The 15156-nt window shown below is 44.3% G+C and overlaps 1 protein-coding gene across 5 annotated transcripts in view; it reads left to right on the forward strand.

The window, feature by feature from the left end:
• The window catches only part of SH3KBP1 (SH3 domain containing kinase binding protein 1), a 343295-nt gene that overhangs the window by 234098 nt on the left and 94041 nt on the right, over positions 1 to 15156 (forward strand). For all 5 annotated transcript variants that reach the window (XM_030763169.2, XM_030763171.2, XM_030763168.2 and 2 more), the window contains one exon: positions 3397 to 3472. In XM_030763169.2, the coding sequence (XP_030619029.1) occupies positions 3397 to 3472 (76 nt within the window). The remainder of the gene's footprint in view (positions 1 to 3396; positions 3473 to 15156) is intronic.

Genomic DNA, 15156 nt, shown 5'->3' on the forward strand with positions numbered 1-15156 from the left:
AAACATGTTTTCAGAGGTATGGGAAGCTGGAAGCCTGGTGAGAACGCAGTAATTCACTACCTTTGTCTTTGTTCTTATATTTAGAGGAAGGGCAAGGGATAGAGCTTCTCAAATGGGGTGTTTGGAAAGGGGTGGGGTGTTTGGGGTGGATGCAGTGAGGAAGGAGCACTACAGGCTGTTAGTGAGCAGGAGAAAGTGTTGCTAACTGTCCTTTGGTGTGTGAGAGTCTTCTCCAGTGAAGAAATGTCCTGCCCCAAATGCCAGTAAAGGGGAGCGCCACAGAGGAGCCGCAGGGCTTGGCTGTCCCTGAAGGTCGACCCCGTCATGGGGATCTGCCCACTTGGCCTTCACGGTAGTCTGAGCCCAGAGAGGCTAGATACAGTCTTCCATTTTTGGTTCAAAGCAGTCTTACCATCCATTCATCCATCTGTCCATCCATCCATCCGTGCATTCATCCTTTCAGTACTCCTTCGGTGAAGGGTCTCATGGCCACCTCTGCCCCCCTCCTTCTCCCTCAGTGATATTGTCACATTGTCTGCTCTACTAAACTTCATTGCCTCTCTGAACCGACTCATTCAGTAGCGATGACAAGTTCTTATGCCAGTGAGAATAGAGAAGGGGGAAGGCATTTAGTGGAAGGAGGTAGAGAAGAGAGGAAGAAGAGTGAAAAAGATGTTTTATAATTTGTCCAGGTATGAGAATAGGCGCCAGAGTTGTTAATCCCAGAAAAGGGATTTGGTTAATGCTAATGGAATCCCTCCTACATCTAGGTTGGTGGTTCTCAAACTTGAATGTACACCAGGATCCCCTGGAGGGTGTGTTCAGACAGAAGCTGCTGGGCACCATCCCCAGACTTTCCGATTGAGAAAGGCTGGGGCGGGGCCTGGGAATTCGACTTCCTAACAAAGTTCCCAGGTGAGGCTAGTGCCGCAGGTCTGGGAACCATACTTCTCTGGGTCTGGGTCCTAGAGGAGAGAGAGACACCTGAACAGCTCTCATCTCTGGGACGCCTGGAAGACCAGGCTGAGAAGGGAGGAACTGGCCTTACTCTAGACCTTCCTCAAGGCCCATGAGGAAGAAGGAAGGAGTTAAGGTCTAGCATCCCCAGAAGAAGAGTGCAATATCAGCTTCACCCCCACCCCCCGATGCTGGGATCCACGCAGAGACCAGTGCGCTGTGTTTTCTCAAATAGCAAGAAAAAAAATAATAGAGTAAGCTTTGCTTTCTTATGTCTTTCTGCTCAGAAGTAAGTATATTTAGCTGGTGGCCTTTCTTGATGTCTGTTAGCTTGGACGCACTGGTAAACCAGGACATCAGAGATGGGGGGCAACACTTCCTTTTGTTACCAAGTAAGGGGGTGTCGTAACAATATACAACCTGTGAAAGTTTCTCTAAAGGAAGGCATCTGGCTTAAGGCCCAAACCATCGGATGTCTGATTTTTTTTTTCAGGAATGGAAGCAAAGTCAGGATTGGACATAGTTCTTACCGCTGTATTTTCCTCTCTCTACTGTCAGCAACAACTAAAGGATGAATCGTTTTTGTTTTCTTCTTCCTAATGTGTTAACAGCAGCGATGGTTTATTCTGGTCCACAAAAGGGGAAAACAAAGAGAGTGATGGAGATGCTGTTGGAAGTGTGAGCAGGAATGCGAATGACACTGAGTGCATCTGTTTTTACTGTCAATTCCTGACTTTTCAAGATGATTCTCAGAACAGTTTTTCATCAAATGTGACCTTATGGCCAGATAACAACAAGCTTCTTTCCTCCTTGATGTTTCCTCGGAATCACAGTGTTACTAGCTTGAGTATTTAGTGGCGGTTGAGGAGCGGCATAGTATTTGGGGTTTCATTTTTTATCCAATACAGAAAGCCCTGCAGCACTAAATAAAAATGTCACCGTGTAAAATGTAAAGGCTTTCTGTCACAAATGTTTTTAAAAATTCACTAAGGGCTGAGGATTAGATTTATCTTACACTCTTTCTGTGATTTATTCATATTTAATGTTAGTTTCAACATTTGAAGCATGAAGAACTTTTTCAAATTAAAAACTGTGGTGAATCAGTCGTATTTGAAGAAAAATTCCACCGTGCCAGCATGTCAATTATGCAGTTCATTCCCCTTCATGTGTTCAAGGAGGAGATACGTTTGGTCTTCCCAGTGGCCGAAATTCTCACTGCGGAAACTCCTCATTGTCGGGGAGATTCACGCAGCTGCTTGGTTCTGAGAGCTGTTTCCCTGGTATCAGTCGACGTTTTCCTCGGGCGTTAATCACCATGACACAAACGTGATGTCCAAGGACAGGAGGGGGGACAGACCTCACCTTTGGAACCATCATTTTGCTGCTCGTCTCGTTTTTCATTTTTGTTGCTTTGAGCCGCTGAGTTGCCTGTGTTTGGGGGAGTATCTTTAGTTAGAGACAATATCCAGTCTTTTCTGTGGATGGATGATAATAGAATTAGTTATGAATGAAAGGAAGAAAATGAACTCAAAACAGACTCTTTTTTTTTTAACTACTAAATAGCTGCCTCGGGTCTGCAGCATTGGCCTTTTTCAAAGCCCTGGAGGGTGAAAGGCTGGTGGGAAGGAAGGGAGCTGCTGGCCCTGCTTGTTCCACCTTTGGAGCAAGTTGGCTTTTAGATGGCTAGAAGGAGACACGACAAGGCACAGTTGCCCTGGACACTCTGACTTCTGCCTGTCCTTCCACCTGCCCATCATCTGTCTGTCCTTCTGGCCTTCTATCCTTCCATCCCTTCCTTCTTTCTGTCTTTTTGTGCCTTCCCTCTTCCTGCCCTTCCCTCCAAGCTGCAGACACTTTGAGCACCTCCTCTGGGCCATAGATTGAGTCAGCTTCTCATAAACTGAGGGGAAATGTCCCTGTTTTCTCTGCTGAAAGTAATCAACCTTCTAATAAGAACCAAGGAAGAGGGCTTCCCTGGTGGCGCAGTGGTTGAGAGTCCGCCTGCCGATGCAGGGGACACGGGTTCGTGCCCCGGTCCGGGAAGATCCCACATGCCGCGGAGCGGCTGGGCCCGGGAGCCATGGCCGCTGAGCCTGCGCGTCCAGAGCCTGTGCTCCGCGACGGGAGAGGCCGCTACGGTGAGAGGCCCACGTACTGCAAAAAAAAAAAAAAAAAAGAACCAAGGAAGAATGGAAATAAGAGATATGGAGTGCCTACAAGGATAAAGCCTTTTTAACTTGGTTTTCCCACCTATCTGTCACTGAGGTCCAGGCCTAATGGAAGAATGGCAGCCAATACAGAGAGCAATACCAAAACTTAAGTATGAGGCTTTTAGGACCAGTTGGGAGCATTTCGTCATCGTGATCTTGATCTTTTTTATTCCTTTGCTTGATGGAGAGAATCATCTTGATGAGTAAAGATCATCTTTTTTCCCCTCAGACTATTGGCAAGAAGTTACCTCCGACTGCAGCGACTCCAGACTCGTCAAAAACAGAAATGGACAGCAGGACAAAGGGTGAGTTTCCTTGTGTATCTGTTTTATGTTTGAAAGCAGTGAAGGATTTTATAATCATTGAAACGCTTTTGAAAACTCCTTACATAATCTTAATGGCTTTTTTAAAGCGCATGGGGAAAAAGTGCACACCAAGGTGTTTCATTAGGCTCTACCAGTAGGATGGGCACAAGTTCCTCGATGGAACAAGATGCTTTTTTTAAAAAATCAATTTATTTGTTTGTTTATTTATTTATTTGTGGCTGCGTTGCTGCGCGTGGGCTTTCTTTAGTTGCAGCGAGCGGGGGCTACTCTTCATTGCGGTGCGCGGGCTTCTCATTGCAGTGGCTTCTCTTGTTGTGGAGCACGGGCTCTATGTGCACAGGCTTCAGTAGTTGTGGCTCACGGGCTCTAGAGCGCAGGCTCAGTAGTTGTGGCGCATGGGCTTCGTTGCTCCATGGCATGTGGGATTTTCCCGGCCCAGGGCTCGAACCCGTGTCTCCTACATTGGCAGGCGGGTTCTTAACCACTGCGCCACCAAGGAGGCCCAGGATGCTTTCTTGCCATTTGTTTCTCACCCACGTTGCAGAGCCAGGGCTTATCTGTGTATACCCAGAGCAGTTTGCGTAGTTCACGAGGCAGGAAGATTCTAGACGATGGCAACTCAAGCAATTTAGGGATTCATAGGCCTTCAAATCAAAGAGGCTTTATCTTTTAGCCTAACCACTCAACAGACACTCCCAAATGATGACTTTCCTGCTACTCTCCTCAGCACATCTCTACTTGAATTCCTATAGTTACAAATGTCTTTCTTCTGTTGAGCCGGATATGCTCTTCCTGTAATTTTTACCCATGGGTTCTAGTCTCTGGGTCTATATTGATATTAGCCCATTGTTCTCCTAACAGTCCTTTAAGTATTTGAGGACAGTTGTCTCCCCCAAAGCTTCCCACAGGTCAGTATTCCCCATTCGAGAGTAGCCAGATAATACAGAATGCCCACTTACATTTGAATTTCAGATAAACAATGAATAATTTTTTGTTGTTTTTAGTATGTCCCATGCAATATTGGCTGTTTATCTGAAATTCAGATGTAACTGGGCATCCTGTGTTTGTATTTGCTAAATCTGGCAACTCTCCAATTCCTTTAGTCATTCTTCCAATAATTGGAACGTTCTGAACATGCTCTAGTCATAAATAAGTGCTTCAGTTCCTTCTAGGGATTTTAACCTTTTTTTTTCCAGCTTCAGATTTCCTTATGAGGATAATGTGGACAGGCTACTAATCTAGTTTGGAAAGCCAAAGGTTGAGAGAAGATATATCATACATATGTAATTATGACTAATATAAGAGCAAGCATAGATTTATTCTTTTTGTTGCAGAAAAATATACCAGGAACTCCTTTTGCAGTGCAAAACAGGTAGTTTTGAGAGCAAATAAGGGATACTGCCTTAGGCATTAAAAAATGAATTTATGGGACTTGCCAAGCCCAAAATGGTGGTTTAGATAAATACGTTCATGGATGTTATAGATGCAGCCGCTAGAGCTCTGTCTTGATGTTTAAGGTTCGGATGAGGTTACATGCCTTCAGTCTGTTAATGGTACAGTCAGACTGTGGCTAACGGGGGGGAAGCGCACTAGTCTAAGGCTCTGATCCATCAGTTCTCTTACTCGAGTGTGTCCCAGAATCATCTGGGGAGCTGGGCCTCACCTCCAGAATTTCGGAGTCAGCAGCTCTGGGGTGGGGCCTGAAATTTTGCTTTGCTAACAAATTCCTTTGGTGCTCCTGGTCGAGGGCCCACCCTTCAGGAAGGGTTCTGAGCTTCTAGATGTTCCCAAAGCCAAACTGGCCCCGCAGTTATTCATGCGGGTTGTAGGTTTTGCATGCTTAAACCTACCTTTAGACAGTAAAACCTTCAAGATTCTTGAAGCGGCCTGAATTTTTTTTTTCAAGAATTCACAGTTAAACCACTTCTGATAACATTTCCTGTTGTTGGACAGTAGCCTATCCTTCCTTCCACTGAACTACTCATTTTGTAGTTCTGGCTGTTGACAGGTTTATAAATGATCCAGGTTATTAGGCAAGTTTGCTGGGATGGGTGGAGTGGGGGGTGGGCAGGAGAAGGGAAAGACGCATCAAACCTCCAACGTAACTGGAATGGAGTCCCTGGGACAGGCTGTCCTCGTGACATGTGACAACCAGTGGCCTTCACCAACCTCACTCTTGTTTGCGGAAATAATAATCTGAGAAACAGAGAAATTTTTTTAATGGAAAAGAGTTTCAAGAGAAGTGAAAGAGAAATTCCCTATAGATTGTTCCTCTCTCTGCAGAGTAAATAGTACCTTGGGTGACCGGTGAGTTGCTTCGGGGGGAGACTAAGCAGGGGGTACCTGAGTGTCACTTGTAAGGTTGTGGCACAAAACAGGACAGTCTGCAGGGCATGCTTAGGTGACTAATCAATCCTCTGGCCTCAAGAACTGACCTTAGGATAAGCGCACATCCGTGATATATTTTTTTTACCCTCTGTAATGTCTGCAGGCAGGAGACTCGAGTCTTTTTTGGCAGGATTAGGTGGTGTGGATGGAAGGTGTTTTAGAGCAGAGCTGGCCAGTAGAAATACTATGTGAACCACATACAAGATTTTACACTTTCTGGTAGCCAGAAAAGAAACAGGTTTAAAAAAGAAAAAGGAAAGAGGTGAACTTAATTTAAATATATTTTATTTAACTCAGTATATCGAAAATATTATCCCTTCAACATGTAACCCATATAAAATTATTAAATGAGATATTTTCATTCTCTTTTCATATGAGTCTTCACAACCCAGCGTGTATTTTCCACATATGCCACATCTCAACTTGGCCTAGCCACATTTTGAGTGCCCAATAGCCACATGTGCCTAGGGGGCCACCATATTGGACAGCATAGTTTGAAAGTAATTCTGGGATCTAAGATGGGCTTCCTGGGCCTGGATTTTAACACAGTTCATCATGCTCAGCTCCCTTGAGCGTGTGGGAGGATCCTGAGTCTAGCCCAAGCCTTTTTCACTCCTACAAGTATCTATTAACTACGTCCATCTCTAGGTGCATCACAGAGTGGGGGTGAGTTGTTAATAAAGAGTGGTTTTACAGGGCTGGGTGGTGTGTTTTGGCTAAGAGTTAGGAAGCACAGATTCCAGGACTAGCTCTCTTATTAGCTAGCTGTGTGACCTTGGGCAAATAATTTTATTTCTCTGGCCTTGTGCTCTTCGTGGTCTGCCTTGTCTGTGAAGTCAGAGGGTTGTACTAGAGTGAAGCCCTCAGGTTTCTCCCAGCATCTTCACTCTGATTTAATTCCGAAAGCTTTACAATTCAGAGTGAAAGCTTTCTGCATTCAAAGAATTGAACAGCCGATGGGAGAGACAAAAGGAAGATGCGAACGACTGAGTTAGGAATATGAGAAGATGTCATTTGGCAAAGATGCCATGGATATAAATATGTGTGTAAGCGGGTGGTAGGTCGGGAAGAATTATCACTGTCAGTGAAGACTTGAGAGATATTTATTGACAGATGTGTTTTCATGGACCCAGAGTAAGAATTGCTGCAGTTTAATCTCACGCCTCACACACTCTCTGGCTTTCATTGCAAAGAGCAAATTCTGGGGGTAATGGTTCTCCCACGATTTCCACGAGGCACCCTAGTTCACTAGAAAGCCCCTTCCATTTGGAACCTTTCGCTGCTTCTGGACTTTGATGCAACACCCAAGTTCAGGTGGAAGGACAGAGAGTGCTGACCCACTTTTAGAAATGACTCGGAGCTTGGGAACAACACAGCCTCCTTCCTTCTGGATGGAAGTCACACCCGTAACGAAACTTGCCCAGCGGTACAGAGGAGAGAAGCCCCTTCCCACATAGCTGTCTCCTTAGTGCGCTCAAATACAAGCTCACGTCACGAGTAAGTTATGATGATTCAAAACATGTTCATGTGGATTGATATCTTCTGAGGGAAAGTGAAACTCAGCTGATCAGGATTTATTTGAACAACTAACATCATCTCCCCTCCCCCAGTGAAGCTTTTATGATACTGAAATTCATCGGAAATGTGGGCTGAGGAGCAGATTGCCGTAATTTTCATAACAAGAGGAAAACTGTTTAAATATTCATAAATGAAGTGCTCTGAGGTATTTCCAGCTCCCCACATCTGGAGTTCCCCTCTTTCTTACTACAGTTGATGCAGATCATTTGTGGCCTCGGTGGGATAGAGAAATAGCCCAGAGAAGTGATTATTTAGCATCTTCTTGAACAAACAGTTCAGTCTTAGAGATTCAGAGGACCAGTTGAGCAGGTGGGTTGGGGAAAAAATAGTCCTTGACAGAATTTGTACAAAGGCAGGTCAGGCTTCTGAATAAATGATGGCTGGGGGGCAAAGGCTAAACTTTCTCTGTTTAACCTCCCCTCACATTATCACCAGACACTTGTACCACCTTTCTGATCACTTTGTCCCTTGACTTGCTTCTTAGGAGTTGTCCCCTGTGATGGTGACACATAGTGCCTTGTGGCTATCATTGATCCCTCGTGGAGGGGGCTGTGTCTTCTACCTGACATCCCCACCATCCAGTCCGGAAAAGTGCCATGGACTCAGTGGGCACTGGCAACAGTGGTGGTTGGGCAGATGGAGAATTAGAAATGGTTTCAATTTACCAGGCTCTCTATCTAACAGAGTCTTGTAAAAGCAGTGTAGAAGCCACGGGTCTCCTTTCCCAAGTTCACAGTCACCGGGAAGAAAAGAACACATTTGTTGACCCTCGAGCTTATTTCAGATTTCTGGAGGGTCGCCAGTGGTTGCTCTGTGGGGCTTGACAGACCCTTGTTCTTTGTAGCCACTGTCCCAGGCCAGTCAGCCCAAGAGCGCCAGGGACAAACTAGGCTAGTCTGACAAAGTCAAGTTTATGGGCTCATTGCAACGAGGAGACTGCCCAGGAGGACCTGTGGAGCATCGCACCAAACAAAAGAAAGCTGAGCAGTTACAGATTTGGAGGAGAAATGGAAGTGCGTGAAATGTAAACGAAGCAGCAGTGTTTTGATAGGCCCCAAGCAAAACAGGGCTGTGTGAGTCGGGCCACATCAGGTCTCTCTGTGAGCTGGACCACCACCAAGTTAAGATAGACGTGCAGGGCTGTGTCCAGAACCCCTTACATGAGGCCCTGCACTTGTGTGGGGATTCAAGGCTTCTCTGTGTCACAGTGACTTGTTTCTTTCAGCCAAGGGTGAAACATTTCATTCTTACTAATACAGTATAAAAAAGCAAAGTTTCTGATAGTCTGTGGCCTTAGAGGACAGACTTTCTCAGAGAGTAAGAAAGCAGTCGTCGCTCAGAGAAGGGTTGTTAGGACCCTTTCCAGCTGTAGTGTGTGTGCTTGGGAGAAATGCTATTTCCGGTTCATTTTGCAGCTGGCTCTATCTGCGTTTGTATCCGCATTTGCAGATTTTTACTTTCTCAGTCTGAGCTAATTTTTGCTTTGTCACCACATGTTTGAATAGGAGAAAAAAGGGTCAACTCCCTTATGTTGGGATTTTTATCAGCCTTACCTAGGAACTCTTTTAATCTATTTTGCCAGGATAGGTGTTTTTTGCTCACTTATCTTCTCCAAAGCTCACTCACCCTCAGACCTGGGAATTTGGGCACATCCAATATGAAACATGTTTCCTACCCAGCCCTTTAGCGCCTCCCGCACCTGTTATGCACTAAAGCCCCCAGGCTCGGTGTCTCAGGTCCCCACTGTCCCTAGGATGCACCTTACATCGAGTGCCCCCAGCACAGACCTTGCTGTCTGGATTCAGAGTGAGGGGTCCTTCTGCGAGGGTGCCCAGCCTACCCATGCTGCAGATGACCTGGATTTCAAATACAGCCCGCTTGCAGGAAAAAAGTGAGCTCCCTTTCTGCTATCCTGGTGGATTTCCTTCCTTCCAAAGACTCAGCGCTTCTCCCCATCTGAGCAGGAGAAGGTGCCATTGAGACGAGCCATGATCTACTCCATACTAGAGAACAGGAAAACTTCCCTTGCTTGTCAGATTTTGATTTCTTTAAAAAAAGATTGTTTTCTCTTTTCAAAGTGAGAGAATAGAAAGTGGCATAACTCATAGCTGTGAAATAATTTGCAAGTCGTATTCCCAGCAACATCCAAGACCAGAGGGGTCACAGTCAGCTTTCTTGTGGAGGAAGGCGTTTTGTGAAGACCGGAGTTGACAATGTAGTGACGAATGCATTGTGTTTTGTTTCCCTGTCTGAGTTTAGGTAGAGACCAGGCTTTCTCCACATTGCCCCTATTAACATTTGGACCAGATCATTCTTTGTTGGGGTGCTGTCCTGTGTCCATTGTAGGATGTTTAGCAGCTCCCTGGCCTCTACCCACTAGATGTCAATTATACTTATTACTGCCTCCCCCCAGGTTGTGACAACCATAAATGTCTCCAGGCATTGCCAGTGTCTCCTGGGAAGCCAAGTCACAGCAGTTGCAAACCACTGGTGTAGACTGTCGTACCCCCCAGGAGGGCACTCCTATATCTCTGCTGCCGGGCGCACACTGGACGCTTAGTTAATATTTATTGAACAAATGTATTCATCTCACCCCTCCCCACGAGCCCTGGGTCCTCAGACTGACGCAGAACTGCATTTCTCACTTAAATCTCTCATACAGCACAGACAGCCTCGGCACTGCCGCCACGCTGGCCCACCCTCCAGGTCCCCACGGTTGTTTTCTTCCTTCCTGGCATTGACATTTTGCTAATACCCATGGCTAGATCAGTGTGGTCCCCAGACCAGCAGCGTCAGCATCCCCTGGGGACTTGTTAGAGATGCAAATCCCCAGGCCCTGCTCCAGCCCTATGGAATCGGAAACCCTGGGGTTTCTGTTTGTACACGTCCTCCACCTGATGCCAATGCCCACTCAAGCATGAGGACCACTAACCTAGACTCGTGTTTCTTAAGCATCCCTGCTGATGAGAATCACCCGGGGTTGGGGGACATGGTGCTGGTTGAGCTGCTGGATTCCTGGTCCCACCTCAGAATCCCTAGGGAAGGGATCTGGGCAGGCATAGAAGAAACAGGTGCCCTACATCATTCTTGTCATCGGGGATGGTTGAGAAACACCCCTCCTCTTCCTCCTCTGGTCAAAGTCCTAGAACATTGTCCAGGCAGGGGCCAGTGCCGTTTTGCTCTTCCCAGAAGGGACCCTGAGTCTCTCCTTTGGGAAGTAGTTTCCCCATTTCGGAATCTCTGAGGCTTTAAGGCAAACACATCACTCTCATTCTCTCCTCACTGCTGCCTTGTCCAGAGCTCTGTGTATACATGCCTTATTTCCTCTCCTTGATTGTAAGCTCCCTGGGAACCAGATAACTAGTCTTATTTAACTTATTCTCTTTTCCCCAGAACATGATAGATGTCAACACCCTTACTGCAATTCCAAAATACAAAAAGCTCCCGAAAACCGAAAGGTTTTATCACCCCTTGGGTGAGAAAACTTGTCCTGGACTAATGAGCATTTAGGTATAGTCTTTATTTATCCCACTCGGGGTGACGAATCATCCATTTGCTGCAAAATTTTAATGTATTTGATGGTTGGGTGCAGCCCCAGACTCCAGCTGGGGATGTTACATATTATATGGCATGTGCAATGTATTTCCTTTCTAAAATCTGAAAAATTCTGTCCCCAGGGCTTCTGGATAAGGGTCTCTTATGAACCAGTAGGGTCTCTGATAATATTTGTCAGTTTCATGAAAGAATTTTCAGATTTTGATGTTGGTGAAAGTAGACACCACTGAGCTTGATGTGTTTGTTCTGGTGTCCCAAAGGAAAAGAAAATTTTCAATTCCAGGCATGACCTGGTACTTTCCATCCCTGCTGAAAGCTCTGGAAGGCTTCCTACCAGACTTTGTGACACATGGGGTTTTGATCTTCATGTCCTAAATTGAGCCCAGAGAATTGTTCTAAATTGAATGTTATTTTCTTGGTGTGTGTTTATATGTTCTCTTTGCTGATATGTTTATTCTGTTTCTTCTGCTTTTTTTTTTTAAGGTGAGGGTATTTTCTTAAGTTTGTTTGTTTGTTGTATGAGTAGATTATAAAGCCAGCTGAAGGGTGTCATCGGATGTGGTCATGTGATTTCAATTCTGTGAACAATCTGTTTTTAATCTCATGTAAATTTCTAGAAATTTAGAGATTGACATAATGGGTTTTTTGTTTTTTTGTGGTTTTTTTGGAGGTGGTGTGAATTATGACTGGACTTCTTGGTGTATCTTAAAATTTGAATGCCAATCATCACTTAGTAAGGGTCTCTTGATTGGGAACTGGGCAAGAGATTCAGGGTTCTGAATCTGATTTTGTACACCACATTTTCTCTGCACCTTTGAACGTGTCTATGTTTTTGTTTTCCTTTTTCTGGAAAGACAGAGTCATTGCTTTTTTATCAGATTCTTAAGGGACTCTAAGACAAAAAAGCTTACGAACTGACTTAAGGTTTCAGTCTTACGCTAATTTATTAGTATTTTAAAATCTTTCTAAAGAAAAAATAGAGGCAAAATCATCTTAATTACTGGATAAATTGTGCCTTTATTTCTTTATGTGTCTGTGTGTATTCATTCCTGTTTGATCTTGGACTAATTAAATCCATCTAATTGACGAATAGATGGAAAATGACTGCCTCCAAAAATTAGCTTCAGTCCTTTCCTCTCTACCTCTGTCTGCTATTCATTTAAAATTTATAATCTTCGCACGTTCAAAAAGGATTTGGAATTATACTCTTCTTTCAAGGCATATCAAATGCCTCCTCTTTTGTGATCTCTCTCCTGCATGCAGTCTTGCCTTTCTCTGAAACACCATGACAATATTCAGTCATAGTGAGTTGATGCTTATCCGTGTACTTGTCTTTTCTTACTGTCGTTCTTCTCCCCTCGCCCTTCTCCAGGCATTAGGTTGTCACTTCCGTGCGAGGGTGGGAGGGCGTGGTTGGACTGACCTGTATATCACAGGCCCAGGAACTGACAATATCTTTTTCATGGTGGTGACTCAATAAATGTTTGAATTAAAGTGGGGAACATCTTCGTTCCATATACTATAAAGTTAAAATCGTATTTTCAGAGTTCATAAAGTTTTTTGCATTTGAATTTTTTTTTGAGTATCTTAAAACCATTGGAACATCCAAACCAACATAATGTTCCTATTTTCCAATACTGCTGAATTAGGGCCCGAATGCTTCAGAAGTAAAAACAAATTCTTATTTTCAAATATATCATAATAACTTAACATGTGAGGCGAAGGGTTGCCATATTTGGTCAGGAGTGTTCTGAGTTACGGTGCTCATGACTAGAGCTCTGAACTGTCAGAGCCGGCGAGGACGAAGGTATAGCCCAGTGTGCTCCTTGACGCCTCCAGCATTTCACTGGGATGTTTCTGGGGACCTGGGTGGGAGATGGACCAGCCCCACTCTCTAATTTAACCAGACAGCTCTGTTTTTAGTTGTTTTATACTGGAGCTCTGGAATAAGTTTAAATTTGCTGAAAGTGTCCTGCTAAAGTTAGCCAAACTCTCCTCTTGGCGCTCCTTGGCCGGCCTCACTTTTACACGTGAGGACATGAGGTCCAGAGCTACGGTGTGATTGCCTCAGGTTGTGTGCTTGGGAAAGATCGGGGGGGCCAAACCCAGTCTTGACTCTCCTGACTTCTAGCCCAGAATCTTCTCTTCCTACTTTGCTCTCCCACAGATTTTCCTCTACTTTTTAGGTGTTGCTAGAGGATGATCAAGAAACATTGAGTGGGAGCTGTGTCAGGTTCTGGGGATACAAAGAGGGGCGAGGTATGGCATGGGAACCTGCTTTGCAGAGAGAGGTAGTTGATGGTAGCCACTGGCACCTTTATCTCCTCCTTTTATCTAAAATTGGTAGTTTTGTGTCTAAGGCCTCACATATAAAACAGCAGAGCTACATGGTGGAAGTGTTCTAACACTGGGTTATGGTGATGGCCACACAACTATATAAATGTATTAAAGCTCTTCAAACTGTACAACCAAAATATGTGAATTTTTTAGTATATAAATCATACATCATTAGAGCTGTTTTTTTAAAAAGACAGAGGGACACCTACCCTCCTTTAGCTTATAGGAAAACTGTGGGCATAAAACAAAATGGCCCTGTGAAACATTTTAAAGGCATGTTAGTACTTTCTTGTAAATGTTTTCTATGTTGGTTACAAGTCAATTCCATAGTCATTTATGAACCTCCTACTAGGAGGCCAGGTCTTAAGGTAGCAAGGGAAGGGTTGGGGGAAAGGGAATGACAAAGATACATCGCAAGAAGATTTGGTGGGGGAGGCAGATTATAGTGAAGTGTTTCCGAGGAGGTTACTGGAAGTGTCCTCTTTCTTCTACTGAGTTCCTTCATGTCAGGGAACCTTCATGTCAGGCCGGCTTTGAGTGATAAATACCTACCTGACCACAAAGTAATGATAAGCAATAGAGTTATATTAAGTCAGATAACAGAAGATCCCGAGACAGGTGCCCTGAAGTTGGTTAATTCAACAGACATCTCAACAATGTCAGGGCTTAGGGTCACCTCCTCTTTGATTTTTTTGGCTTTCTTTTCATGGGTGAAATGTGGCTGCAACAGCACCAAACTGTGTACTATCTTCCAACAAGGATGAAACAGTGTTAAAAGCAAAAAGGCAGGGGCAACTATTTTCCTCATGTATCTTTTTTTATCTGGGAACAAAATCTAACTGCCCCCCCAGCACATTTCCTCTCACGTCTCATTGGCTGGAAGTGGATCACATGCTCACGCCTCAACCAATCACCAACAAAGGGGAGAGAAATTAACATTATTTGCCTAAGAAGACCTAAATTTGCCATTTCTCCAAAGAAGACATACAGATGGCCAACAGGCACATGAAAAGATGCTCAGTATCACTAATTATTAGAGAAATGCAAATCAAAACTACAATGAGGTATCACCTCACACCAGTCAGAATGGCCATCATCAAAAAATCTACAAACAATAAATGCTGGAGAGGGTGTGGGGAAAAGGGAACCCTCCTACACTGTTGGTGGGAATATAAATTGATAACAGCCACTATGGAGAACAGTATGGGGGTTCCTTAAAACACTAAAAATAGAGTTACCGTATGATCCTGCAATCTCACTCTTGGGCATATATCAGAAGAAAACTCTTAATTCGAAAAGATATGTGTGCCCCAATGTTCATAGCAGCACTCTTTACAATAGCCAAGACATGGAAGCAACCTAAATGTCCATCGACAGAGGAATGGATAAAGAAGATGTGGCACATATATACAATGGAATATTACTCAGCCATAAAAGAAATGAAATAATGCCATTTGCAGCAACATGGATGGACCCAGAGATTGTCATACTAAGTGAAGTAAGTGAGACAAAGACAAATATCATATGATATCACTTATATGTGGAATCTAAAAAAATGGTACAAATGAACTTATTTACAAAACAGAAATAGACACATAGAAAACAAACTTATGGTTGTGAAAGGGGATGGTGGGGGTGGGGGAGATAAATTGGGAGTTTGGGATTAACATATACACCCTACTACATATAACATAGATAACCAACAAGGGCCTACTGTATAGCACGGGGAACTATGTTCAATATCTTGTAATAACCTATATGGGAAAAGAATCTGAAAAAGAATGTGTGTGTGTGTGTGTGTGTGT

Source organism: Delphinapterus leucas, chromosome X, assembly GCF_059928025.1.
Source record: "Delphinapterus leucas isolate spDelLeu-1000000601 "Yukka" chromosome X, BTC_Dleu_Yukka2, whole genome shotgun sequence".
NCBI lineage: Eukaryota > Metazoa > Chordata > Mammalia > Artiodactyla > Monodontidae > Delphinapterus > Delphinapterus leucas.